Source organism: Siphateles boraxobius, unplaced genomic scaffold (genome assembly GCF_051911475.1).
Source record: "Siphateles boraxobius isolate OS27281-9 unplaced genomic scaffold, OSU_SipBor_1 16, whole genome shotgun sequence".
NCBI lineage: Eukaryota > Metazoa > Chordata > Actinopteri > Cypriniformes > Leuciscidae > Siphateles > Siphateles boraxobius.
Genome location: NW_027508766.1, coordinates 5,506,903 through 5,532,234, shown reverse-complemented (window position 1 = coordinate 5,532,234; position 25,332 = coordinate 5,506,903). Strand labels below are relative to the sequence as shown.

Here is a 25,332-nt window from a genome sequence, read left to right as displayed (position 1 = left end):
CAAAGAGAAGGTCTGTTTAACAGCTTGACTTTTTGGGAGAATCTTACAGCCACTGACCTTATAAAGGGCATCAACCTTCATTGTAAAGCCGTCTACACCTGGCATCGCAGACAAGGACTGGAGGTCAGGAATGTCAGATGCAAAGTTGGCCTCAAAGGGGACATCGTGGAAGTAGCGTTCGCAAACATCAGGCTGCTTCCGGTCCTATGCGATACATTTTTTACAATTATTACATGGCTCTCTGGAATACTTCATTCTGATTGGTCGTACCTTCAAAAAGGTAGTAAAGACATAAAAGTAGTCCATGTGACTCCACTGGTGTAACCTCTATTTTACTGTATGTAGCGACACGAGTGCTTTGCTTTGAGGGCCTTTCCTGAGCAGCAAATCAGCATATTCGTATGATTTCTGAAGGATCATGTGACACTAAAAACTGAAGAAATGGCTGCTGGAAATTCAGCTTAGAGTGATTTTTACATCACATGAGTAAATTACATTTCAAAATATATTAAAATAGAAAACAGTATTTTAAAAAAAATTATATTTCACAATATTAAAATGTTTCTGTATTTAAAATAAATGCAGGCATGGAGAGCATAAGAGATTTCTTTCAAAAAAATCTTTAATTAACCCACTTTAATTAATAATATAGAATGTAATTTATAATAATATGCTCATAAAATCATATGCTATGTATATGCTTGGTGTCTGGGTCCTGATCACAAGGCTTATTGAAAATGGATAACTGTATATTCTCTCTTAGTTAATAATTGATCATTGCCATAATTTTTCCACTTTTTCACTTATTTTAATTGCATCTTTAAAACTTTCCCCTGTAAAATCGTATTACAGCTGTCGTCTCAATGTTAGTTCCAAGGTATACAAAAAGAGTTTGATCTTCAAAGTTAAAACATAACCATACCAAGTGAATCTTGTTAGACCAGTTAAACTGGTCTGGGCTTGTTACAATAGACACATACCAGAAGCAGGAACCTGTGTTTGAGGTGCTTGTTCGGTTGAATGCAGCCATACTGAGGGCCTTCGTTATACAGGGTGCCTGTGGGGTCGAAGAAGGGCACATAGCCATCCCGCCCAGTACACAAATATACTTTCTCCAGCTGCAGCTTGTAGGCTGAATTCAGGTTCTGGTCAGGATTCCACAGTACTCTACCATAAAGCGTTTGACCTGCGTAATATCAAACAATGAATAAAGGAACGCATAATGGTGGCAATAATCCTCCGTTTTCATTGATTTGCTGACTTTACCCATCGAAAAGGCTCCTTTATAGTCCATCTCAGCCACGGAAATGTCTGTGAGAGCAGGATCCATTAGAAAGACTTTCTCGTTATTACAAAGCTGGAACTCAGTATTCAGCGAGTAGACTACAGGAACAGGGCGATTGGTCTGCTGGAAGGCGATGGGCAGCAGGAACCTATCGATTGAAAGAGAGTGTTACAAGCCCTTGCAAGTTGTTGAATACTCTGTTTGATTCACACAAACAGTCTGCGTCTGATGAAACCAGTAAAAGTGGATGACAACTGCAATATCTTTCAACCCTGCTGGCACGGCTCAGAAAAAAACATCTTCAAAACAAAAAGTAATTTAAGAGCCCTCAAGGAGTTATCAATGGAAAAGCTTCATGGTAACATACTTCTCTGGAGCATGGGCCGTGCAGGAAAGAGGCTTATCCCCAGAGTCAACCCATGCCTGTGTTGGCTGTACTGTACAGGGGATGAGGAAGACTGTGTACTCTCCAGAGTAGTCTTTCCTAGAGCACAACAGCAAGCACACGGTCAGTGGCATTAAGGTAGGTACACTTTGTTGATGTGACAGAATTAGACTTCACGCTGTTCACCTGCTGTAGGAACTTGTGGCTCTCCAGAGCTGGTAGGGTGAATCAAAGGACTGTGCGCTCCACACCAGCTGCAGGTCAAATTCAATGCCTCCCAAGTGATCTGGAGCCATCAGATGAGACTTCTGTCCAGGGAGGGTATGATGTTCAGGGACAAATTGACCTAGAGAGAGATGAAAGTTTTATCACTCACTCAAAATTCGGTCAAACCCATCCGTCTAGAAAAACAATGGACAAGTATTGGAGTGGAATGGAACGGAAAACTAGAAGCTTTGCTTGACTCTATGCAAATGGCCCCTTAGATGTAACATATTTACTTGAAGTACTCCCAGAGACTTTAAGGAAACATCCAAAATATGCATATTTTGTTACAGTTTATCCATTTCTATCTGTTGATTTCAATTACAATACACATCTTTAAAGGTAATTTTCACTTTGACTCACACAACTAAGCTATTTCATGAATTTAATTGATTTCAATTTTACATTCAATTTAATTCATTATTAGCTTTGCACCAACTTTTCATCAACAAATCCCCTGCAGTTCCCTCATTTGGGAAACCCTGCTCAAATGCAATGACATTCATTTATTTTTAAATGTCAAATTGCATCCAAATACAATTTGAGGTCAAATTATGTTCACAAATACAATGAAATTAAAACAAATAGCTAAAAACACAGACTACAGACCTCTGAACTTGGCATGGGTTTTGAACTCAATCACCAGTCGTCCGTCATCCCTAATGAATATCCGAATGATCTGTAATCTAGCTGACAGCACACTGTCGGTCTGAATTCCTAGAGTAAAGAGACATTCATAAGCAATCAGTAAAAATGGGCTGCAACATTAACACAGTTAGATGATGACATCAGGTAATACAACACAGAGTGTACCTGAGTTTGTCCATTGGTTGAGGGTCTTTTGATGAAAAAACATGTACCTGTTCTCCATAAGACTGTATCGTAGAAGAAGGAGAACTCCATCTCTGTGTGGTGCTCCAAGGAGGCCCATCCACGAGGAGCCGTCACATAGATGTAGGACACATAGAGCGGCACCTGAACTGTCAGGAACGACTGAGCCGAATCTCTGACCTGCAAAAATGCAACCACACACTCATTTGAATTGCTGTATAGACTAAATCTGCCACATCAGATTTCAGCTAGACATGAATATTTGTACATAATTTGTGATGGGATGCAAATCATGTGTTCAAACGGACCTGAAAGTCAGCAGTTACTGATCCTCCACATACATCGATAAGCTCTGTCATGTCATAATACGCATCAAATGTCCATATGCAGCTCTTCAGATTGAGATGCTTGTATAGCTGGATGGTTCTGGGTTCTCGAACACCGGGGTTGAACTGGTATGGACGGTCATATCCAGGGCCCAGGGATATGCTGTCATATGACATGTCGTCCAAGAAGCCGGTTTCTGGGGGAGAATTTACAACGTGTTTTCAGAGTTGAAAAATAGGTTTGCATTCTCAATATATATAATATATTATTCTTATATTTAACATTAACTCCATATTAATGAATTCTTCTGTAAAGATAATTATGGAAGAAGGCAATTTTGCCAACTAATTCATGTAGAATATTAACCTTATTGTTCAACAGTAAGCTATTTCCAGTGAATGAGCGAGACTTTCGATTCATAAGTAAATAACTAGAAGAATAAAGTGCAGTAAACGGTAAAACTAATAGCACTACAAACCAGGGTATTTATGGTTATGATACAAAATTTAAATAATATGAATACAAATACCAGTTTGCAACATAAAGCAGCATAACAGTTAAAATAACTGGAAGCGGCAGATACTGGAAGCCTTGCACATTCAAGTTAAAGATGGCCGAGTCCGTTTTTACATTAAAACAGGTTGATAAGATTAGTTTGTATCTGCTTTGATCTGATCTGTTCTACTGTAGTACGCGGCTACTCTCACCAGAAATGCCATGTAGGTCTTTAAGTGTGACCAGGTTGGAGCAGACGTGCTGCTGACGGTAAATTGACTCGGAGAGCAGGAAGTGTAGGTTATGCAGAGGCATTGTTGAAAGCAATGGAAGCATTCCATCCTGATGAGGGATCTGCACTGAGATATGGATCCTGTTCAGAGGAAGAAAAAAAAAATACTCACTTTATAAAATGCTATTTTCTTCTTTGAAGTACTGAACATAGGTTGGGAAATGTATTGGTTTGGATTTGCAGTTCTCTGACAGGTTTATTTTTTCAAACGTATAAATTCATTTTGACCTTGTTTTGCCCATAGGCAAAACTTATGTAGTGCTCTACAAACCTAAAAGCTGCAGTTTCAGCCGAAACCTGTTTTTAATTCCGATCTCAAAAAAAAATCGACTGCAATCTGTCTGTTACATCTAACATTTGCTTACAAAAAGTCTCTCCTGACCTGTTTGGATGCTCTTTCTGTTTGACATCCAGGTATTTTAGAGTGGCTATAAAGGACTGGGCCTGGAAGCCTCGAACGGTTCCCGTGGTGACGGGGGTGTGACATATCGATCCCTCAGTGCCAATAGTGACAATGTTGCTTCTCAGTGGAGTTCCCAGATGCCCGGCTTTATCTCTGGCCTGAGCTACACAACGCACATGGAAGCGTCTGCTGAAATAGATACTGTCCAGGACCTGTGTAGCAAAAAAAATTATTTAACGTAAAAAAAAAAAAACTTAAAAGTTGTAAAAAGTGAAAATTCTTCCAGATCATATTACATATGAACATATGACTAACCATGTGATTGGCTGTGGTGTAAGGTGTGTTATCTGTCACTGTCTCAAAGGGTGACCGTGCTCCGCTTGTGTCTGTGGGAGTTGCGACCTCCCAGCTGAAGTGGACAGAGGTCTGGTTGATGCCTGCCTCCTCACAGCGCTCTCTCATGACTGAGTATTTGGGGTAATGGGGGTCGCAAGGAGTCACGCAGACCAGCGGATATCCTGGAGATGGAGACTTCTTACTGCCCTCTTTAGTGACCTCCTGGACATAGTCATAGTCTGACAGAGACACCACCTGTGAGGAGAACCAAAAGTCATTATGAAACCGGATTTTAATAGCATGACTCAAAATAAAAATAAAAATCTGAGATCCCACAGCTATAATATTAGATTTATGGATCAAGACAAATTTAAATAAATTAGTACAATTGAATATAATAAAAAATGAATGTTCAATGATATTGAAATAACATACTGATTTCTAAAGTGACTTTTGTGACATCTATGCAGTGATATACTTATCTGTCACAATATTGTAGGCAAATGTCTTAAATTTCCAGATTTTTTTTATATACACTACCATTCAAACATTTAGGTTCAATAATTATTTTTAAATTACAACTTTTATTTAACAAGGGCGCATTAAATTAACCAGAAATGACACTAAACGTATTTATGCTACAACATATCCATCTCAAATAAATGCTTTTCTTTTTCAATTAATCAAAAATAATAACAATTATTTATTATAGTTTACACTAAAATATTAAGCAGCACAACTATTTTCAACAATGATAAGTAACAGTATGAAATGTTTCTTGAACACCAAATCATCATATTAGAATGTTTTCTGAAGGATCATCTGACACTGAAGACTGGAGTAATGATGCTGAAAATTCAGCTTTGCACAATAGGAGTAAATTACATTTTAAAATATATTTATTTGAATTTAGTTTTTATTACATTTAACAATACTACTGTTTTGATTTTGATCAAATAAATGCAGCCTTGGTGAGAATAAGAGACTTAAAAAAAAGAAGGGTTCTTACAGAACCCAAACTTTTGAATGGTAGTGTGCAATTAATTTGATTAATTAATATGATGCAATTCAATTAAACATTTTAATCGAACTGACAATTATTCAGATTTTGATATACTAAATGTCAGTACCACAAGCATCTACTGTACATCTCTTACAATGGGTGGGGCTGGAAGGATGAGACTTCCTGCAGCTTCCTGATCAAGGATTGTGACTGTTGCCATGGTCATCTCTCCAAGCACAGCTTCAACAGGGTCGTCTGGACCAAGGACCAACGAGAAAGACTCATGCCACTCTCTGTCCTCATTGGACAGAATCTCTACCTTAAACAGGATGTGGTCCACACCTGAGGACACAACAGAATTTTTTATCATCGATTAGAATGAAGGTATAAAAGTACTAAAAAATAAATAAACAAATATATGACTTACCAGGGCTGAACTTAAGGACTCGACTCTTGGGGTTATAGTCCACACCTGATTGGGCCGATCCATCCCTTGTGCTGCATCGGATCTTGGAGGTGCGGTCACGGTCTCCTTTACGAATTACCTTGATATTCAAAACCTCAATTCTATCTGGACCAGGGGGCTCACGAACTTGGTATGAGGCTTGTTCAAACTCAATCGTAGGTGCTGAAAAGCATGTTGTGCACTTTTTTTACATTTTACATTTATGTATTTGGCAAACACTTTTATACAATGCAACTTACAATCAAGCTATACAATCTATCACCCTGAGAATTCCATGGCTTCCTTTTGCCAAACTCTACCAGAGCTTTCTTTGAACATTTTCAAGCAAATCGCTAACTACTCACCGTCTTCATCATTTGTGATGGTCACAGTCACAATGTCGTTGACTCCTATCATGGCTCCAATCCAGTGGTCACCCTGTGGGCTTCCAAGGTGGACCTGAAACTCCTCTTCAGGCTCAAACACCGAGTCATCTTGAATCAATATAGTACAATTCTTCACCTGCCAATCAGAAGCAAGAGGTTTTAAAATTCTTTACCCATCATTCTTTTGTTCCAAAGTCAAAATCGCTGAAGTGATTAGAAATTAATTAATGACAAAACACATTTATCGTACCTTCTCCCCTTTTCGGAAGGTGATCCTAGAATCATCTGCATTTCTCCTCTCCTCAAAGTCGTCCATTACCATGGCGGACATTGTGCGTGTGAAACATCGGACGGAAGACTTATAGGACAGATCTCCTGTCCTAAAAATGGGGATGTGCAGGACACCATCTTTTTCCTTTATGGTATACCCCAGCTTCTCAAACTGCATGCTAGGTACTGTAAGAAGAAAGCATATGATGTTACGTGCTTGCTAAATCACAGTGATAACCATAGTAATGGACAAGCAAACGCACTGTCTTGGGCGGTGTCCGTGATGTAGACAGAGGCTTCATATGGTTCAGTCAGGACCGCTCCGTTAGGAGAGCTAAGAAACACAATGAAGGACTCTTTCCCTTCAATTGTAGGGTTCTGAATGTCATCCATTATGGTCAAACTGCATGTCTATGCAAAAAAAAAAAAATTATTGAGATTATTAAGATTTATTGAAATGAGGCCTGTAAATACCAATCGTCTTCCAGTCTGTCTGTCAGAACAGTCTAGTTTTATTACCTCCTCTGTCTTGCCTGGTTTAAACTCCACCTTTTTGGAACTCGGGATGTAGTCAACACCGGGCGTTGCTGAATCTTGTTCTGCAGGACGTGTGGCACACCACACAGAAGTTACTGAGGAGAGGTCACTGCCCTGCCGCAGAACAGGGATTTCAATGGTGCCTGTGGGAGGATATTTCAGACTATTAATATTACATAGGTAATACATTGCACAGATTACAAAACTGACACCCATGATATTGTCTACGACAGATGATCTCCACCAACCTGCATCTTCACTGAAGGTGAAGGTCCCGTTGCCCAGGAAGACAGTGGAGGCATCATTTGGCCCGTCAATGATGACTTTAGCCACGGTGACATCACCCATCCGTGCATTGTCTGAGGCGTCCGACAGCACCAGCTGAAACTCCTCAGAGAGTTCATACTCGCTGTCATCAATCAGCTTTACGTCACAGGTGGACATGCTCACACCTGGGCCAAAGATGACTCTGTTGTCACTGCTCATGCCACGGGTCTTATAGTCAGAGCCGGACTCCAGAGCGTGAAGGCTGCTGCCCCGGGCTGACTTAGGCACAGTGTAGCAGAGGGCCGAGACTGTGCTGGTGGTGTCACCTGATCAAAGACAAGAGATGACATTTAGATGATGATGAAGATGATCATTTTACTAGGATTGTGATCATTTCTAATTTTTAGTCTGTAATTTACAAATGTATACATTAATATTCATTGGCTTCTTGACTTCAGACATTTTTGGCTGATAAAATCAATGTTTTTTTAATCATTAATAATTCATATAAAAGCGGATAACCGACAAATGGCCAATATTGAAATCTATAGTATTTATACTTCTTTGCCTACATAAATACTAAATCACTATATTCTGGTTGATAAGCCAATTGTTCATGTTATGGTCGAAAACTGACCAATGCCCAATATTAAAATGAATAATATTTATAATATTGGATTTAGGGATACAAAAATTATAATGTATAGTTTATAATTTATTTTGAGATTAGCTAAATATTACATTTAACAGTTCATAAATTATTAGAGTTTATTAAGTTATTTAATGAAGCGAACGTATAAATATAAAAATTGGGGGAAATCTACAATGTACAAAAATGTAAATGTAAAATGTACAAAATGTTAATAAATGCAATACTGACTGATACTGATAAACTAATCACTAATATAAGCTGATTAACAATACAGCACCGATATATCATGTACCTCTACATACAATTTAAACGATACACACAACAGCCCCAATATTCAGATTAGGACAGGCCCTTAAATTATTACATTTTTTGTGCCCAATCTTAAATATGCAGTAACATTCTTGAGCATTATTATCGGGAATACGATTTGTAACACATGCATATCTGAAAATCTTTTGAAAGCTTTTTTTTGTAGGAATTGGTTCCACTGACCCTTTCTCTCAATAGGAGCAAAGATAAAGCCTTTGCTCTCATTGACGTGGTAGGTCTTCTTATCAAACTGCAGGGTGGGTTCATCCTCCGTGTCATTGATATTGACTTTAGCTCGGGTCACTGACCCCAGTAGGGCGTACACTGGCATACTCAGCTCCACATTAAAGCTCTCGATGTTCTCAAAGACCTGGTCATCGTTGATAACAATGGTGCACACCTTGGTGTCTTCTCTCTCATCAAACTGAACCTGAAGAACATTAAAAAGCATCTGAATGTTCTAGACTAATAATCCATCTATTATATCAAAGGGAATTTGATATTATATAGTAATACCTTGAAATAATAAAGAACATAGAACATACCTGTCCAGCATACTCAACATAGTCCTGTTGTCCGACCCGAGAGCCCATGCTGGAGGTGGAGGTGGCAGTGCCTTGTTCGGTACGACACAGCACAATAGCATACTGGTTCAGATTTCCAGTCCTCTTTACTGTGACCGCCACGGTTCCATCTTTTTCACTCACATTGTAGCTGCAGACAGAAGACAAAACATTACTAAGAATCAATTTAATCAATTCATGACATAAACAGGTTGGTGGGATGAAGACTTGATCTAGAACAAAACTCGAGGCAGGCGCACCTCTTGTGCTCAAAGTTGATAAGTGACCACTGGATGTGGAACACATTGTCGGTGACGATGTTGGGTTTGCTGTCCTTCACAAGGAACTTGAAGTTGTCCATGGTCTCTTGAACCCTAACCTCACTCAGAACGTATCGGATAAGGCCTAGGTTTATGTCAGCTGCAAGACAGAATAAATTAAGATTACATTTTACAACTCCACTAGCAGAATTTGATGCAGGCGTATTTAGTATGTAACGCCAGGTGCACACTACAAGACTGAAGCTTGTCGGCCTGCACTGAATCAGTCTTGGGGCCAGATTTACTAACAGCTTGCGCCGGCGCAAACCTTCTTTTGATGTTAAAAAACTACTGTCAGGATTCACTAAAGACACGCAGTGAAAAATTAGCGCTGAAAAGGCGTGGACAATTGGTTATTTTGTGGCTGACCTTATTGCATTTGCATTTGTAGGAGTTTCCCTTTCAGATGCAAAAATGTATGGGGGGAGAGTGTTTAAATTATTTAGGCATGGTGATTTACTAAGGTTTGCGCAAGTCTATTTACTGGTATTTGCGCCATTATTTACCGCCCAAATAAGCATGTCTTAAACCAGACGCTAATTTGAGCTGCTCTTGGGAGATTGCGATGGTCATTATGGAAATGATCCGTTTGCTTCTGTGTTCTTTAATTTGCACGTCTTAAATAATCACGTGCAGAACTTTCCACTCCCATTCGGTGCCATTTTGGAATTGCGCTCTCACGCTAATTTGCCTTGTTTAGTAAATCTGGCCCTTGGTGTGTCAATTACAAGATCATTCTCCTCCACAACTGTAATTATTATCCCAAAATTCGTTCTCATTCTAATTCTGAGCCAGAGTTGATTCCTGAAAACAGGTCATTGAACAATATGGTGGAAGGCTTGTGGAAGAGGAAAAACAAACATAAAGACAGTGGTTAGGGAGACGTCTGCAGCTTTAGTTAGGGTAAACAGCCTATCTAATTTGTTGAGGATTAAAATGTGGCTGTCTATGTGTTAGCTATGCTTTGGGTTTTTTTTGTCACAGAATAGCTTCAGCCATGTAGTGTGTCATGATTAGGAGATCACGGACTACATTTCCCTTCATGCATCTCCCTGGACTGATTACACCATACACCTGCACTGCGCTGATTACACACACACCTTCATCTCATTCTCACACACACACACATATTAACCACTTCCACGCAACACACCGGTGCGAAGTCTTGACTTTCCTGGCTGCCATTACCGAGCGTTTCTTCCCGTGGATTTATTATTACCTTGACCTTGGACTGCGTATCCCGTTTCTCCTTGTTCTCTTCCCGGGGCGACTTGGATTGCTTACTGGACCTTGCTTCTCGCTGCCTACCCCGACCATTGCCTGTTATCTGGTTTGTCTCTGCCCTGTGTCCGTTGCCCTGTTTACTGTTGTTGATTCCTGCCTGTTTGACTACTCTAATAAAAGCTGCAAATGGATCCCATTGTGTCTGCTGCGTCATTACAAGTGTGCTCTTGGTGTTAGGAGTTGTCCATTATACCTTGCGTGAAAGAGGTGATGGGTTTGCCAGGATTGAGTTTACTCTCCAGGTAGCCGTGTTTAGCTTCTGTAGTGACTTCATAAGTCAGCTGTCCATCATCTGTGTCTGGATCAATAGTAAGAAGCTCTTTCTTGGAGATCAAATTGGTGGCCTAAAATTGCATTTCACATCAATTTTACTCAATAATTTGGTTGAGCACTAAATGCAAGATAAAACCTACATGCATACAAATAGAGTTATTAAAGTGACCTTATTTTCCATGTACTCCAGCCAGTGCAAGCCCAGGTTGGTGACAATACGCGGGGTCCCGTCATCAACAGGTGAAATGTCAATTTTAAACTTGTGTGGAGCAGCTGTGACAACCTGAAACAAAGGATATTGTTTTACATATACACACTATGTAAATCCTCCTGGCTGATACAAACCCTGTTTCATGTATTACCATAAGAGTAATTGTTTCTCATTTACCAACAATGCTCACTTTAATATCCATTCAATCCTAGATCAAACCTATTTAAATTCTAAAGTGCTGAGTAATGGTGTTCTAGGACTTCCAGATTAAACAATGTCACAAGGCTGCTATTTTGTCATCTAATGACAAGACGAGGTGCCCCCTCAATACCGAGAGACCATTTACCTCCCAGAACAGAACAGCTGACAGCCAGCTGACGCAGCTAGAAGAGGAAAAAAGACACTGATGATGGATGGAGTTATTATGATGGAGAGAGAGAGAGAGAGAGAGAGGAAGAGCTGACATGCTCCCTAAATGGCTACGTTGAACAAATGGACTTGATACCTTTAGGTGATTCATATGGTAATTCATATTCCTTGTGTCTTTATGTCTTTCCCATATGTCTTTATAAATATAAGGAAATGAGCAATAAACAAACACACAAACAAAAAAAGCATACGTTTATGTGCATACGCTACTGTTCAATAGTTGGGGTTGGGGAGATTGTTGGTACGTCTCTTATGCTCATCAAGGCTGCATTTATTTGATCAAAAATACAGTAAAAATGAAAATATTGTATAATATTATTGCAATTTAATCCTTCAGAAATCATTATAATATGATTGGATTTGCTGATCAAGAAACATTTCTTGATGAAATGATAACAGTTGTCCTACTTAATATTTTTTGTGGAAACTAAAAAATGTTTTTTTATCAGGATTCTTTCAATAGAAAGTTCAAAAGAACAGCATTTATTTGAAATATAAATCTTTTGTGGCATTCTCATTACTGTAACCTTTGATCAATTTAATGCATCCTTACTGAATTGAATCAATTTCTTTAAAATAAATAAATACAATTATAAAAACATACCGACTCCAAACTTTTGAACAATAGTGTATATTTGTGTGAACTCTCCGTTGACTTGTCTTATTCAAGTAAACAATGTTTTTATTTTTATTTTTATTTTACCAGTAAGGACCATTCTCACAGGGAGATCACCCTGCATCTTTCACATGGTTTCCCACTGAAGCTAAATGAAGAAAGCGGAGGTTGTTATTGAAAAAGATGTTAGAGAGGCCAGCAGGAGGCGCTCACCCTATGGTGTGTGTGGGTCGTAATACTGCAGTATAATGAAGGGCCCACTATGCTTTAAAAGGCACTGTCCTTCAGATGGTCATTAAAAATTCCCAGGGTGCTTCTTGAAATGAGTATGGGTATGAGCTAGACTAAAAGAGTCCAATTAGTCTCTATAAATCATCTGTATGAGTTTTTACAATATTTTAGAGGATATTTTCAGAAATATGGTCCTCTATTATAACACTGACGACAACTGGCCACATGGACAAACTCAAAAAACACAGGAAGTCTACCAACCTCTTTTCCACCCTCTTCGATGATAAAGAACATGTTGGAGCCATCACTGACGGTGAAGGTGAATCGGTCTTTGAGGGAGTTACTGCCGTCATGGTTGTAACTGATGCGATTCTGATAGATGTCGTCCATAGTGAAGATGCTGGTCTGACGGTAATGTTGACCATTGCTTGTGCGCTCGATGGTCCCGTGACGAGGAGCCTGAACGATAGTGAATGTAACAGAGTCCTCCTAACAGAGAATTGGATAGAGAGATTGTCAAACATATTCAGCATGTCAGAATGATTTCTGAATGATTCTCTTTCAGGCAAGCCATTTCACTCTGCAATCATCTTTGAAACACCTCTCGGGCAGCTATTTCAGTCATGAAAGTGCAGCTCCTATCTCTTTAAATGGGGAAACATCAAATTCTCCAAAACTGTTCGACAAGTTTACGATTAAATTTCATATTTGAAATCAACAATGAAATCTGACAACAACTGTCTAATAAATGTGGTTTCTCTCTTGAGTAGGTACTTATTTTGAACAAGTAATTACTTCAAGACCGCTTAAAAAGTATGTTCTATATAGTATGAATGTGTGTAGTACAGTATGAATGTAATCTGGGCGTACTACATTGCATGTTGTCATTATCATGAGACCTACCAGCGTCGCTTCACTGCCATTCATAAATCCTCTCCTGTGGGATAGTAAAGGGTCCATCGTATGCACATTGCACACTTCAGAATCTCGCCGGAAGTAGTAGGTCATCCATGTGCTTTTAGCCTACTCTTTCACGAGTAACGTTACTGCGAATACGGACAAACTTCTTTTGCCACATACTGTTTTGTGAATGGTGCAAGCGGAGCATCCAACGGCAGCTGCAGTGATGCAATGACTTTATCAATCAGTGATTGGCTCTTTTATTTAGAAGGCCTGACTTAGTCCATATCATCATGTTCACTCTCATTCAATATTTGTGGTGGTCATTTTTACAATATTATTTCACAAATTCCATAATTTTGACCTTAAATGGTCTGTTAAATAAGCCACTGAATTTTTTTCTGACATGTAATAGTTGCATTATAGGCCGGTACCATGTGTTATACTTGTGATGGATCAAGATAACATAATGCTCAGACTTTCAACAAAAAAAAAAAAAAAATCCAGTCATAACCATGCAATTCCACTCTCCACTTCCTATTTTCCACGGTGCAGTCTCTGCACTATATTTCATTTGCATAGAAACCCATAGCAGTAGCATTAAACAAAAAGTCCACTTTAAAAACTAACATATTCCACTTAAACCCTATGTAAAAGAAAAGAAAAAAAAGTACATTCTTATGTTCATTTGTTGTTGTTTTGGTTGCACTTTCATTAAATGAACTAATGTTAACTAATGAAATCGTATTTTAAAGTGTTACCGTCATTTTTTACACTTTATCAAGAACAAATAAAGCACAACCACAGCATAATTGAAACTTCAGTGAACATTGATACCTCTGTGTCCGCATCCGTAGCCTTCAGCTCGAACTCAGTGATGGTCTTCCTCACTCCCTCCTGCACCCTCATCCCTGGCACCTGTAGGACGGGCAGAGAGTCATCCACCGGCCGGATGGTGATGTAGAATGTCTGTGAAATCTGGAGAACAACAGGACAGCAGTAATGAAATAATTAAATGCAAACAGTGCTCAGTAATTGAATCTAGATATGAGCTCAAGTGTTCTGCAGCACATAATCTAATTTCCCACTAATTAGGTTTATGTAATTATCAAATCAGAGCAGAAAGAGAGAAAGCATAAAGAAAAGCAGACCACTGTTAGCTAAAATGAAATAGATAACGCAAAAACTAATATTTCATAAAAGTTTGGAAAGAAAACCTAGAAAATTTGTAAATTCAAGATGTATTAAGTACTTTGCATATGAGGTATACTTAAAAAAAAAACATGATTAAAATAATGTAAAGTTACATGAGATGTAGACTTCAGTCATCAGTAGCATGGAGCAGATCACCTCATGTGGGCCGCCATGTTGAGATCACATGACCAGCTGAATACTACTAACTTAATTTCTGTAACCATACTATAACTGGATAATTTTGCTTACGGGATAAATGAATCATGGCTTCTGTATGGCATCAGTATTGCTTTTGCATCCACGACACTAGGTGTCAGTATAAGTCTAAGTTGACTGCCATATGGAATAGTACACCAGTAATAAAAAATGCATCTTTAATTGAGCAGCACAGCACAAACACAGTGTGCATTTGCAATTCATTTTCCATTCAAAATGGCAGTGTTACCTACTGGGAGAAGACCCTATTTTGGGATAACTTGAATGCTCCGATATGTTAATCTCTTTCAGACACTCACTAGGCAGCCTGTGTTTATTCAAGCTTGTTCGGCCCTAATTAGTGTGTGTGTGGGAGTGTATGTGTTTGTAATGGAAAGAAAAGCGGTGAAAGGAAGAGAGTATGAAAAGGCGAGAGGGAGGGTTGAGATTACTGTGGGAGGAAGTGTGCTCAGCATGTGTGCAATGAGAAATAGAAAGAGAAAGGTGGGCATGTACAACATGTTTATATCCATGTTAGTTATCGTGAAGGATGAGTGTGTGTACTGTATAATCATTTTTTATACCAAATTATATCATCAGCACAACAATTTGAGTGAAAAGTTTAATTGAAAAATCACATGAATTTCAAAATGTCGTAGCCTCTTTCGTTTTTATGGCAGCATCCAGCATTGTTTTGGCATTTATTAATATTTTCAATTAACTTTTATTTTATATTTTTTATAACTTCAGTAACTTAAACTTATTTTATTCCAATTAGTTGACAAGTATTCCAAATAGTTTTGTAAGTATAATTTTTTTCAAATACTGTATATTTTATTTAATTTAAGCTTATTTGACAAAAATATTTCGGCTTGTTTTAATTAGCAAAAACAATACTTTTAACAGTTAATAGTTAACAGTAACAACACTGCCCAGCAATCAAACTGCAGGTATTCAACAATTTTGTATAAAACCTGATAATTATGTTCTCCAGCCTGATTTGAGATGATCCAGTGAGCATCTTGTGCTTTATTAAAAGAACATCTGACTGTCTGTACAAAGAATCACATGATCAATGTCACAAATTTACTTATTTGATTAGTGACATAACATTTCTTTGTTTTACATGTTTCAGAATCTCAAAATGTTCTGCTCATGTTCATATTTTTCCCCACTTTGGTTTCAAAGTAAATTTAGACCCTACTACATGTGTGTGTTTGGTCCTGACATTCCCTATATTTTGGGGACCAAATGTCCCAACAAGGATAGAATTTTGTTTGACATTGTAGGGAAAAAAAATTTGTTCCCCATAAGTTTATAAATCATAAAAAAATCCTTATTTTTGTTGGAAAATGTAAAAACACTGAAGGTTTTCAGTAAAGGTTAGGTTTAGGGGATAGAATGTAAATTTTGTACAGTATAAAAAACATTATGTCAATGGAGAGAGATAAAACACAAAACCTATGTGAGTGTGTGTGCGCGTGTATGCACCTCATTTCCTCCATCAGATACGGTGAAGGTGAAGTCATCGGAGTGTGTCTCCTCTTCACTGGTATGGACATACTGAATGTTGCGGGAGGCCAGGTCAGCCTGGGTAAACGTGCTGATCCTTGTTCCTGCAACAGGATCAGACAGTGCAAAACTCTCCAGTGATCAGCAGCCCACCACTTCATATACCGCACTTTGTATCAAATAATAATGTAAGATCAATTGCTACCATTACAAATATCCCACAGGTCAACTGAAATGGATGAATAAAACATGCACTACAGCAGAAAACCCATTGAGAGCAGTCCGGGCGCAGGAAGAAAATGGAAACCTGATCTTCACCCATGAGACCCTGATAGAGATCTATAGGCTCGATCCCATTTAATGAGCTCTCCGTCTTTATTTGAACATGATGTTTAGATACAAAACATACTATATCTTGCATTCAATTCATAAACATTTCGTGGCAGATGTGGCCAGCTTTTATAAATGTACTGCTCTGCTGAACAGTCCATACAGTAACTAGGACTACAGACTATAAATATATATTATGATCTCTCAGGCTGTTCAGATTAAATCTTTGATAGAGACAGGAATAACAATGATGCTCTAGTATGTGTGTTTGTGGATGAGCAGAGGTATGTATGTGTATGTAGTTAGTACATATGTGGCAGATTTGTGACTGTGTGAATACAGACTATATGTAATAGTGAAACTTCCCCAGTGACCAGCAGTTCCCACCACTTCATATACAGTACTGCACTTGCAATCAAATAACAATGTAAACTCCTCCACAACCATTTATAAACCACCCACGGATCAACTAAATGGCCCTCTAAAGGCATACAAATAATAAATAATAAATAGCTTTAGGAAGCTACTTTCAAACTGTAGACTGCCAAGCTACAAGCTATCCATAATTCAATTAAACTACTCTTTTGAAAAGTAGCAAGCTACACCACAAGCTATAAATAAAAGGACATAACTGAATTGAAGCTACTTAAGGCTTTTTTTATGTATAACCAAGGGCATCACTAGGCCTTTTTACTAGGACACAAGGCCCAGTAAAATATAAATAAAAAAAAACGTATAAATCCTTGTCTGACGGTGGATATTACTATATTCCGACCTGAGAATCATTTTCCTAGATAATATTCCAGCAAACATGACATTACTGTTTTCTATCAGTTGTTTCAAATTAACTGCATGAACTGTCTGATCAACATTCACTAGAATGAATTACAGTACATGGACATTACACATTTCGCTATACTACATCTATTTAGCACTACAAATGAGATAGTGGACGTTTTTGACAAGTGTAATTATTTTCTTAGCTTGCTCAGGGATAATTCTTCTAATATGACATTTAATGGCGATGTACAATTTTGTTTGCTACTGGAAAATCCACATTATTTTGAAACCTGAGCTACTGTTTTGAAATTGAATTATATAGTTCAGTTAACAGTGTCACCAACAGTCACTGCTACCACTAAAGTATGGAGTATATTTGTCCGTTTTTGTGTACCTGGTTTGCTGGAATGTTCTAGATGGCCGAGCTGGGTCTGTTTGGTGATTCGATAAATAAGTTCATCTGGTTCACTGTCCTGATCTGTAGAGGAGAGCTGCAGGGTTGTGATCTTCTTCAAGGTGTTCTCATCCAAAACCAAACCCTTATTAACCAACACTGTGGGAGGAAGTCTGTCCTCTGAGAGAAAAAAAGATGGGGATGTTTCAAAATAACTTCCTTCTAACATTCCTGAACATGCACCTTTCAATGTCCCAAAATAGATTCTTGGCTCACCCAGAACACTAATGAAGAAAGACTGGTCAATGACTCTGTTTCCCTCGGGATCTTCCAGGTTGAACTTGAAAGAGAAGCTGCCTCCACTTTCTCCCTTTTCATGAATGTATTCCACATATCCTAACAGACGAGGTGCAAAACCACATGATACAATGCATTTCTGCATAGAAATTGCCTATGGATGATAATGTATGAGAGAGAGAGAGAGAGAGAGAGAGAGAGAGAGAGAGAGAGAGAGAGAGAGAGAGAGAGAGAGAGAGAGAGCAATGTAGGAAAAACCTTTGTTGATGTCATCCTGGGTAAAGCTGGTGACAGGTCCTTTGACAGATATCTGAGCCTTTTTTCTGCCTGTATTCAACAGCAGGGATCCCACGCTCAGGTCTACAGTGAGAGTGAACCGCAGCTTAAGGTTATCTGAATCTATGTCCGTTCCTTTCAGATGCTGCTCTGTGATCTTAGATGAGGAACCTGCTGGGAGGAATGAGCAACGGTAAGAGAAATTACACAGGTATTTAAGTTATTTATTAACATGAACTCCGTCTAACTAGGTATGAACCTCATTTATTGACATGAAGTGTTTCAATTGGTGCATCATAATGAACGAAACTGCAGTGGTTCTTAGAGTGTGGGTGCTTTTCTAGTTCACTAATAAGTCTGGGAGATTAAAATTGCGCAGGGATCATCGGCATCTCATGCCATTTTGCCATCATGCCATTTTCATGCCATCATGCCATTTTCAACGGCATCATTTCGGTCTGGTCTTCACACAAAGCTGTTGTATGGCTTTAGAAGACTTTTTATGTGCTTATTTTATGTGACTTTTATGTGCTTCTCATCCATCTCTTTTTGTGTTCCACAGATTTAAAAAAATACAGAAATGATACGAGAGTGAGTGAAAGATGAATTTTCATTTCTAGCTGTACTATTCCCCAAATATTGCTTTTGGAAAGTGGAATCACTTTGTCATTAATTGATAATTATTTTTGGATAATTTAAAATTAATTTCCTAAAACTAAAATATTTTTGCAACAAAATCATAAAGAAAATCAAACAACATTGTGGACCTACTGACAAAAAGTTATTTTTTAATGAAAAGGATAACTTTTTATTATTCAACAAAGCAGTGAAAACAGAAATAACACATGCAATTTTCATTGTGTTTTTATTCTTCAATAAAAGTGTTTTTCATCATTCAATAAAAAGTGAGAAGAAAATTTTTTCCCAACAAAAACTAACTTCACTGGCGCCTTTTTGAATAGCTTTTTTTTAAGATGCTCATGACAAAAGCAATGAAAATGTAAACGATTTAAATATACTTTATGTATTTTTTCATTATTCAACATTAAGTACAGACCATTTGAATACTAATAGAAGATCTGCTCAAGGTGGGGGGTTGGGCAGTATAGGGGACAGCAATAGTTTTTCATGTTTCAAATAGTTGTTTTTTTGTTTTTTTACAGATTACTGTATGCTAGAAAGAAGTGATGTCAGCACTTTCTCTCCATGTGGCGAGTCTATTTTTACACTCATTTCAGAAAGTGCAGTTAGAGATTTGCAAATAATTATGCACTAAATTACGCTGTTATGAGGACTACTAAAATTAAGCATCCTAATCAATCAGTAACCTGCTTGGGATGTGTGCAAGGACACTGTAATGTAGTGTATATTATTGACCTGCTGGAATCTGTAGTCCTCTGTTGATTGTGACTCTAGGGCCTTCTCTATTCCTAATATCCATGCTGAACTCAAGACGGCCCATCTCTGTGTATATGCCGTCTGTTACTGAAAACTGGATCTCATCGGTCCCAGAGCCACGTCCGTCAGGGGTGTAGACCAGCAGCTCGTCTAGAACATCCTGGTAGGTGAAGGTGGATCCCTGCTGAAGAATCCTGCCGTTCTCTAAAGGTTGAGAGTAAAACTGCCTTCTGCGAAGCTTCCCTATGGAGACACAAACACAGAGAAACATTGCAAAGAAATTGAATGAATGCTACGTTCCTTCTCATTATTCCCCCCATCAAACACAGCATAAACACACATTTTCAAATAAATGTGCGCTTGACCCCTAATGGTCGCTCTATGTCATTTTTTGTGTAGCTGCACTGCTGCCATAACACTCTGACACTGACTATTTCAGTTCTGTCAGGTTCATTCCTTACTTGCGACTCCTAATAAAACTGCTTTGAACACCTTGACATGCATCCATAAAAGTTTAACCAATAAAGCCCTGTGGGTCGTGGGTCGTCCATCGGTTCTCTAGTCAACGGCAGAAGCACAATGACAAGAACATCAATCAGCCACACAGGAGCAGGACAGAGCGGTAATGTGACAAAAAATGGATGTTTGCTGAAGGATGGCCATGAATGAGCGACAGACTAGGGAATGGAGTGAGAATATGAAGAGAAAGAAAGAAAGAAAGAGAGGCACTGACCATATGAAGGCTTCTTGATGATGGTGAGGACAAGCTCATTCTCAGGTGTGTCCTGGTCCAGCACATTTAGGGAGGAGTTAGTGATGACAACACCGGAGTTCTCCTCCACTTGGATGCTGTTTACTGAGATGATTGGTACTCTGTCCTCCTTTGTGTGCTATAAACAACATCAAATAACATCTTATACAAAACCTGACAAGTCAGGAAAGAGAGGAAAGAAAGATTTGAATCTGCGTCTCAGTGAGCCAGAACGGAATCATCAAACGTGTATAAGAGGCTGCTAAATTAAGTAAAACCAAAGAACCTGTATGTCTTTAAAGTAATAGCAAAATGGATTCTGAAAATATATTCTGTAAAATATTCATCAAAGAAGCACGGTGCAGTCTTAAACTGAAATTATTATTTTTTGCATGCACTATGTGTATGCATGCAGTGCGCATCAAATAATAATTTGTATAAAAACATCACGTAAATATTGTCATCAGCATAGTACCCAATTGTTTCGAATCGCACATAATCTGTCCACAAGGACAAACTGGGCCATTACTTCACAGTCAAATAAGAAACAACAACAAACTGCTGGAGACAACAATAACAATACACATGTGTTGATGAGTGCCTGTGTGAAGGGATTAAGAGAGAACAAAGAATTTTTTTCTTTCATAACTTTTGGGGAGAAATAGCACAGACATTGGACACGATGAAACTTTCTAGTGCACATGTCAACCGCCTGTGTTCGTGCACACTATCAAATAGAATAAACTTTGAAAGGCTACAAACCCAGCTTTCAAAACAAAAATTCAGCTACACAAAAGTATACTTATCGAATATACCTGGATGTCTATGGTGACATCAAAAGCCTCGGTTTGACTTGATCCATCAGTGATGTAAAAGCTGAAGACATCCTGGCGGATGTTGGCTTGGCGGATGTTTTGGACGTAGAAGATATGGTCTGAAGTGAGGTCTTCTATAGTGAAGGGGACGTCAGGGCTGATCATGCGAGATCCACCGATCAAAGCTGGACACAAAGGACACACCTCAACGTGTTGAACAAACGCAACACTTGGAGCTCGAGTTTAGTCTCATAGTTCTGAAGAATTATTTTTGACTGGGAACAACATTTCTGGGCCTAGTTTCCAAACAAATAATTGATCATGGAACAAAAACCACAACAAAGTGACTTTCTAGACAAAACAGAGAGTGACTGTCAGTTTTCAGATAAGAAATCGCTAATATTTAAGAATGAATGGCTGTGAGGAACAAAAACAAACCCAAAATTATGAAAATGAAAGTAGATACATCAAAGCAGAAATCAGAGTTTGCTTATGTGTTTTGAGTGAAAAACATTTGTTTTTCTTTTGAAAAACATATTCTGTACAACTGTCCTTGGGTGTTTATGTTCCACCATGATCTGCACTTCCTTTCATCTTCCTTCCTCAAACAAAAAGCCTGCATAAAGATTACTGCTTTAATCTGAATTTCACACATCTACAAATCTCTATCACACCAAATGAGTGCTCTGCTCATGAATAAAATTACACCATCAGCAACTGAAAAAAATAAATAAAGAATTGCCCCCGAGTGACTCAGAAAAGGAAACTAACACAGGGATTAAAGTGAAAAAAATTCTTCTGACTGAAATTTCTTTCATATTCATATTTCATATTCCTTTAACTTTATTTAAATAGTCGAGACCTATAGCGTTTTAAGGGGAGATGTTTTAAACCGCTTTAATATTGCCAGTTTGCATATTTTAAAAGCTATTTTAATCTATGAAAAAAAAAAATACTTAGCTTGACAAATAATCAACCATGTACATAACTTTTCAGTGCATGTTTTTATTTATCTTATAAGACCAAACAATGCTAAATTATATTAATATATAGTATGTTTCATGGAAAATCGTTTTGGCTGAGGGCAAAGTGAAGTTTCATAACTATATATTTAGGCTATTTAACTTGAACTTTTTAGCCTATTAGAGAGCTGACTTATGTTTGACTGAATTGTTTGCTGTATAGCTTCTTATATTAGGCTACTTATACTTTTATACTGGATATTATTGATCATTAAAACTGACATTTAACAAAAAGAGACAGAGTTGTGTAATGTTATATATTCTAAAATATATAAAATATTTATGCATTATATTACTATGCAAAATATAACTATGCATTCTCTTGTATGTGTACATGCATAATAAAATAAAACGATACAACCCATGATCAATAATGTTTCATATTTTTAAAATGAAAACAAAAAGAAGCAGGGTTGTGTTTTATATTTCGTGTTGTTATAAATATATGGAGTGAAGATAATCAATGTGCGTTGTCTGAAGCCACATTTGTGTGGCCATTAATATGTTTATGATAATATGTTATTTATAAATGAAAAGAGGTGTTTTGTATACATTTCGTTTTATTGTTGATGAAAATAGGCAGAGTTGTATTTTATACCATATTTCGTTTTATTGTTGCCTAAAATATAGCCTACATAAAGAGATAACCGGAGTAGCCAGAGGGAGCTGAGTGACGCGATCAAGAACGCCGCGGTTCCGTTTGCAGAATAACCGGGCTCGCGTCCTCTCGTCCTCGGGAGTTCCTTCTCCTGAGTCGAACTTGGCAAGTCCGAACTTTGCGTATTGGTATTGAGAAACGGGCAATATTGACCCGCGTTCTGTTTTCCAATTTTTTTATTTTTTTTATTTGAATATTTATACATTACAGCAAATAGAAAGAAAATATAAAGTAATTTAAAAATAATAATACAAATAATGAATAAAAAATAAATAAATAAAAAAGACAGGTATGAGATCATGAAATAAATAACATAAAAGCTTCACATAAAGACCTAGTACGTATGGCTTTACTGTTTTTTAACCCAAGTAGTAACTCACAATAACTTTTCATTTCTATCTGAAATAAAACAAAATTGGGTTTTCCTTTAGCCCATTTTTGTTTGTGTATATGATATTTCCCCATAATCAAACAGAGATTAACAACAAAGGCCACATTTGGTGGTAAACTTTGTCTATTAAAATAAAAAAAGACATATTTTTCAGAAAATAAAACTTTCATTCCTAACCATTTACAAAGAAAACATTCCATATCCACCCAAAACATTTTGCTATAAATGCAATTAAAAAATAAGTGGACAACATTTTCTTTCTCTGTCCCACAGAAATCACATATAACATCTACATCAGTACGAAATCTTAGAAAAAGAGTTTTTACTGGGTACACCAGATGAAGTATTTTAAAATGTACTTCTCTCACCTTATTTGTTATGCAATATTTTTTTGGCAGCAACCATGCATATTTCCAGTCAATGCAATCAACTTTAGAATACCAGTATGTTTTAGAAGATATTGGGCTGTATTCAGTAAGGAACTTCCTAATAAAGTAATTATTCCATTTTCTATCAGTAATAGTAACTCCATTAATTACAACATCAGGTCTAAGACTCACAGTCTCCTTATTCACATTTCCTTTAAACAGACACTTTAAACCTGATGGTATAGCATCGAACACTATACAATATTCTTTTGGGGTTTCTGGAATATTATACCTTTGAAGAAATTCTACATAAGTATCCAGGTGCCCATTTTCATTAAATAACTCTTTGACAATAATGATGCCATTATCAACCCATTTTTGAAAAAACAAAGTTTTATGCTTAAACGTTATATACCTGTTATTCCAAATTATACATTTGTTTGGAGAAAAATTGTGTTTATAGATAAGCATCCATGAGAGAAGCACCTACCTGTGAAAGTTACTTAATTTAATGGGAATCTTACTGATTTCAAAGTCGCATTGCAACAGAAAAGCTAACCCACCCATCTTTTCAAAAATTAGATTAGGAATTAAATACCAAATTTTATTTTTGTATTGAAAGTAATGCTTGATCCATCTATTTTTTTAAATTGAATTTGAGGTGCTGAAGTCAAGCACATTTAGACCTCCATCACCAAACGAATTAGTTAAGGTATCTTTTTTTATGTAATGAGATCTATTTCTCCAAATGAAATTGAAAAGGTTTTTATCAACTTCTTTAATGATGTTATTTGGGACTTCTAGTGAAATAGCAGGATAGAGTAGACGAGATAAACATTCAGTTTTGGATAAAAGAATTCTACCATTTAATGACAAATCTCTCATTAACCATAAATTAAATCTATTTTTAACTCTTTTAACAACAGATTGAAAATTAAGCTGACCCCTTTCCTTCTCGTCTTTACATATTTTGATTCCTAAATAAGTAATAACCTTTTTTACAGGGATGCCATTAATATCAAGAAATTCACTATTTTTCAGGGGGAACAACTCACATTTGTTTAAATTTAATTTTAGCCCTGAGACCAATGAAAAGCCATTCAAACAATCAATCACTCTTTTAATTTCTAATGAATCTCGAATAAATATAGTTGTATCATCTGCTAATTGGCAGCACTTTATTTCTCTTTCTAAAATCCTGATGCCGTGAAAGTTATAGTTTTTAATGTAAAGAGTCAATGTCTGAGCTACAAGTAAAAACAAAAAAGGCTGCCTTATGCCTCTTTCTAAAAGAAATCCAGGTTATTATCCCAAATATTATTATAATCTCCTCCAGTAATTAGTTTAGCATCAGGAAAACTATCCAAGATGTTTCTGAGTTTTTCTTCAAAGTCTTGTAGTAAACTTTTATTCCTTACAACACTGTTTGTTGCATATATATTTCCTAACACAAAATATTGCTGGTTGAATTCGACAATCAAAATTACCCATCTTCCCAAGGAATGTGAATAACTTTTAACAATTTTTCCTCTAAATTTACCCTTCAAAATTGCAACACCTGCAGAATGATTGCTACCATAAGACATCCACATATCGTTTCCCCACTGGCTCTTCCAAAACTGAAAATCTGATTCAGA

General features: G+C 37.3%; 1 protein-coding gene across 2 annotated transcripts in view; it reads right to left on the bottom strand.

Annotated features, from left to right (window-relative positions):
• The window catches only part of fras1 (Fraser extracellular matrix complex subunit 1), a 127,992-nt gene that overhangs the window by 2,095 nt on the left and 100,565 nt on the right, over positions 1 to 25,332 (bottom strand). For both annotated transcript variants that reach the window (XM_077231329.1, XM_077231330.1), the window contains 32 exons: positions 21,257 to 21,441; positions 20,424 to 20,580; positions 19,670 to 19,933; positions 18,275 to 18,463; positions 17,996 to 18,115; positions 17,720 to 17,899; positions 16,195 to 16,319; positions 14,152 to 14,292; positions 12,676 to 12,903; positions 11,097 to 11,210; positions 10,848 to 10,998; positions 9,311 to 9,470; positions 9,033 to 9,201; positions 8,671 to 8,917; positions 7,508 to 7,852; positions 7,242 to 7,402; positions 6,986 to 7,133; positions 6,703 to 6,908; positions 6,432 to 6,588; positions 6,049 to 6,249; positions 5,776 to 5,963; positions 4,598 to 4,873; positions 4,262 to 4,494; positions 3,800 to 3,960; positions 3,074 to 3,288; positions 2,795 to 2,945; positions 2,544 to 2,651; positions 1,857 to 2,016; positions 1,653 to 1,769; positions 1,267 to 1,433; positions 981 to 1,186; positions 58 to 204 (listed from right to left, as the gene is read on the bottom strand). In XM_077231329.1, the coding sequence (XP_077087444.1) occupies positions 58 to 204; positions 981 to 1,186; positions 1,267 to 1,433; positions 1,653 to 1,769; positions 1,857 to 2,016; positions 2,544 to 2,651; positions 2,795 to 2,945; positions 3,074 to 3,288; positions 3,800 to 3,960; positions 4,262 to 4,494; positions 4,598 to 4,873; positions 5,776 to 5,963; positions 6,049 to 6,249; positions 6,432 to 6,588; positions 6,703 to 6,908; positions 6,986 to 7,133; positions 7,242 to 7,402; positions 7,508 to 7,852; positions 8,671 to 8,917; positions 9,033 to 9,201; positions 9,311 to 9,470; positions 10,848 to 10,998; positions 11,097 to 11,210; positions 12,676 to 12,903; positions 14,152 to 14,292; positions 16,195 to 16,319; positions 17,720 to 17,899; positions 17,996 to 18,115; positions 18,275 to 18,463; positions 19,670 to 19,933; positions 20,424 to 20,580; positions 21,257 to 21,441 (5,777 nt within the window). The remainder of the gene's footprint in view (positions 1 to 57; positions 205 to 980; positions 1,187 to 1,266; positions 1,434 to 1,652; positions 1,770 to 1,856; positions 2,017 to 2,543; positions 2,652 to 2,794; positions 2,946 to 3,073; positions 3,289 to 3,799; positions 3,961 to 4,261; positions 4,495 to 4,597; positions 4,874 to 5,775; positions 5,964 to 6,048; positions 6,250 to 6,431; positions 6,589 to 6,702; positions 6,909 to 6,985; positions 7,134 to 7,241; positions 7,403 to 7,507; positions 7,853 to 8,670; positions 8,918 to 9,032; positions 9,202 to 9,310; positions 9,471 to 10,847; positions 10,999 to 11,096; positions 11,211 to 12,675; positions 12,904 to 14,151; positions 14,293 to 16,194; positions 16,320 to 17,719; positions 17,900 to 17,995; positions 18,116 to 18,274; positions 18,464 to 19,669; positions 19,934 to 20,423; positions 20,581 to 21,256; positions 21,442 to 25,332) is intronic.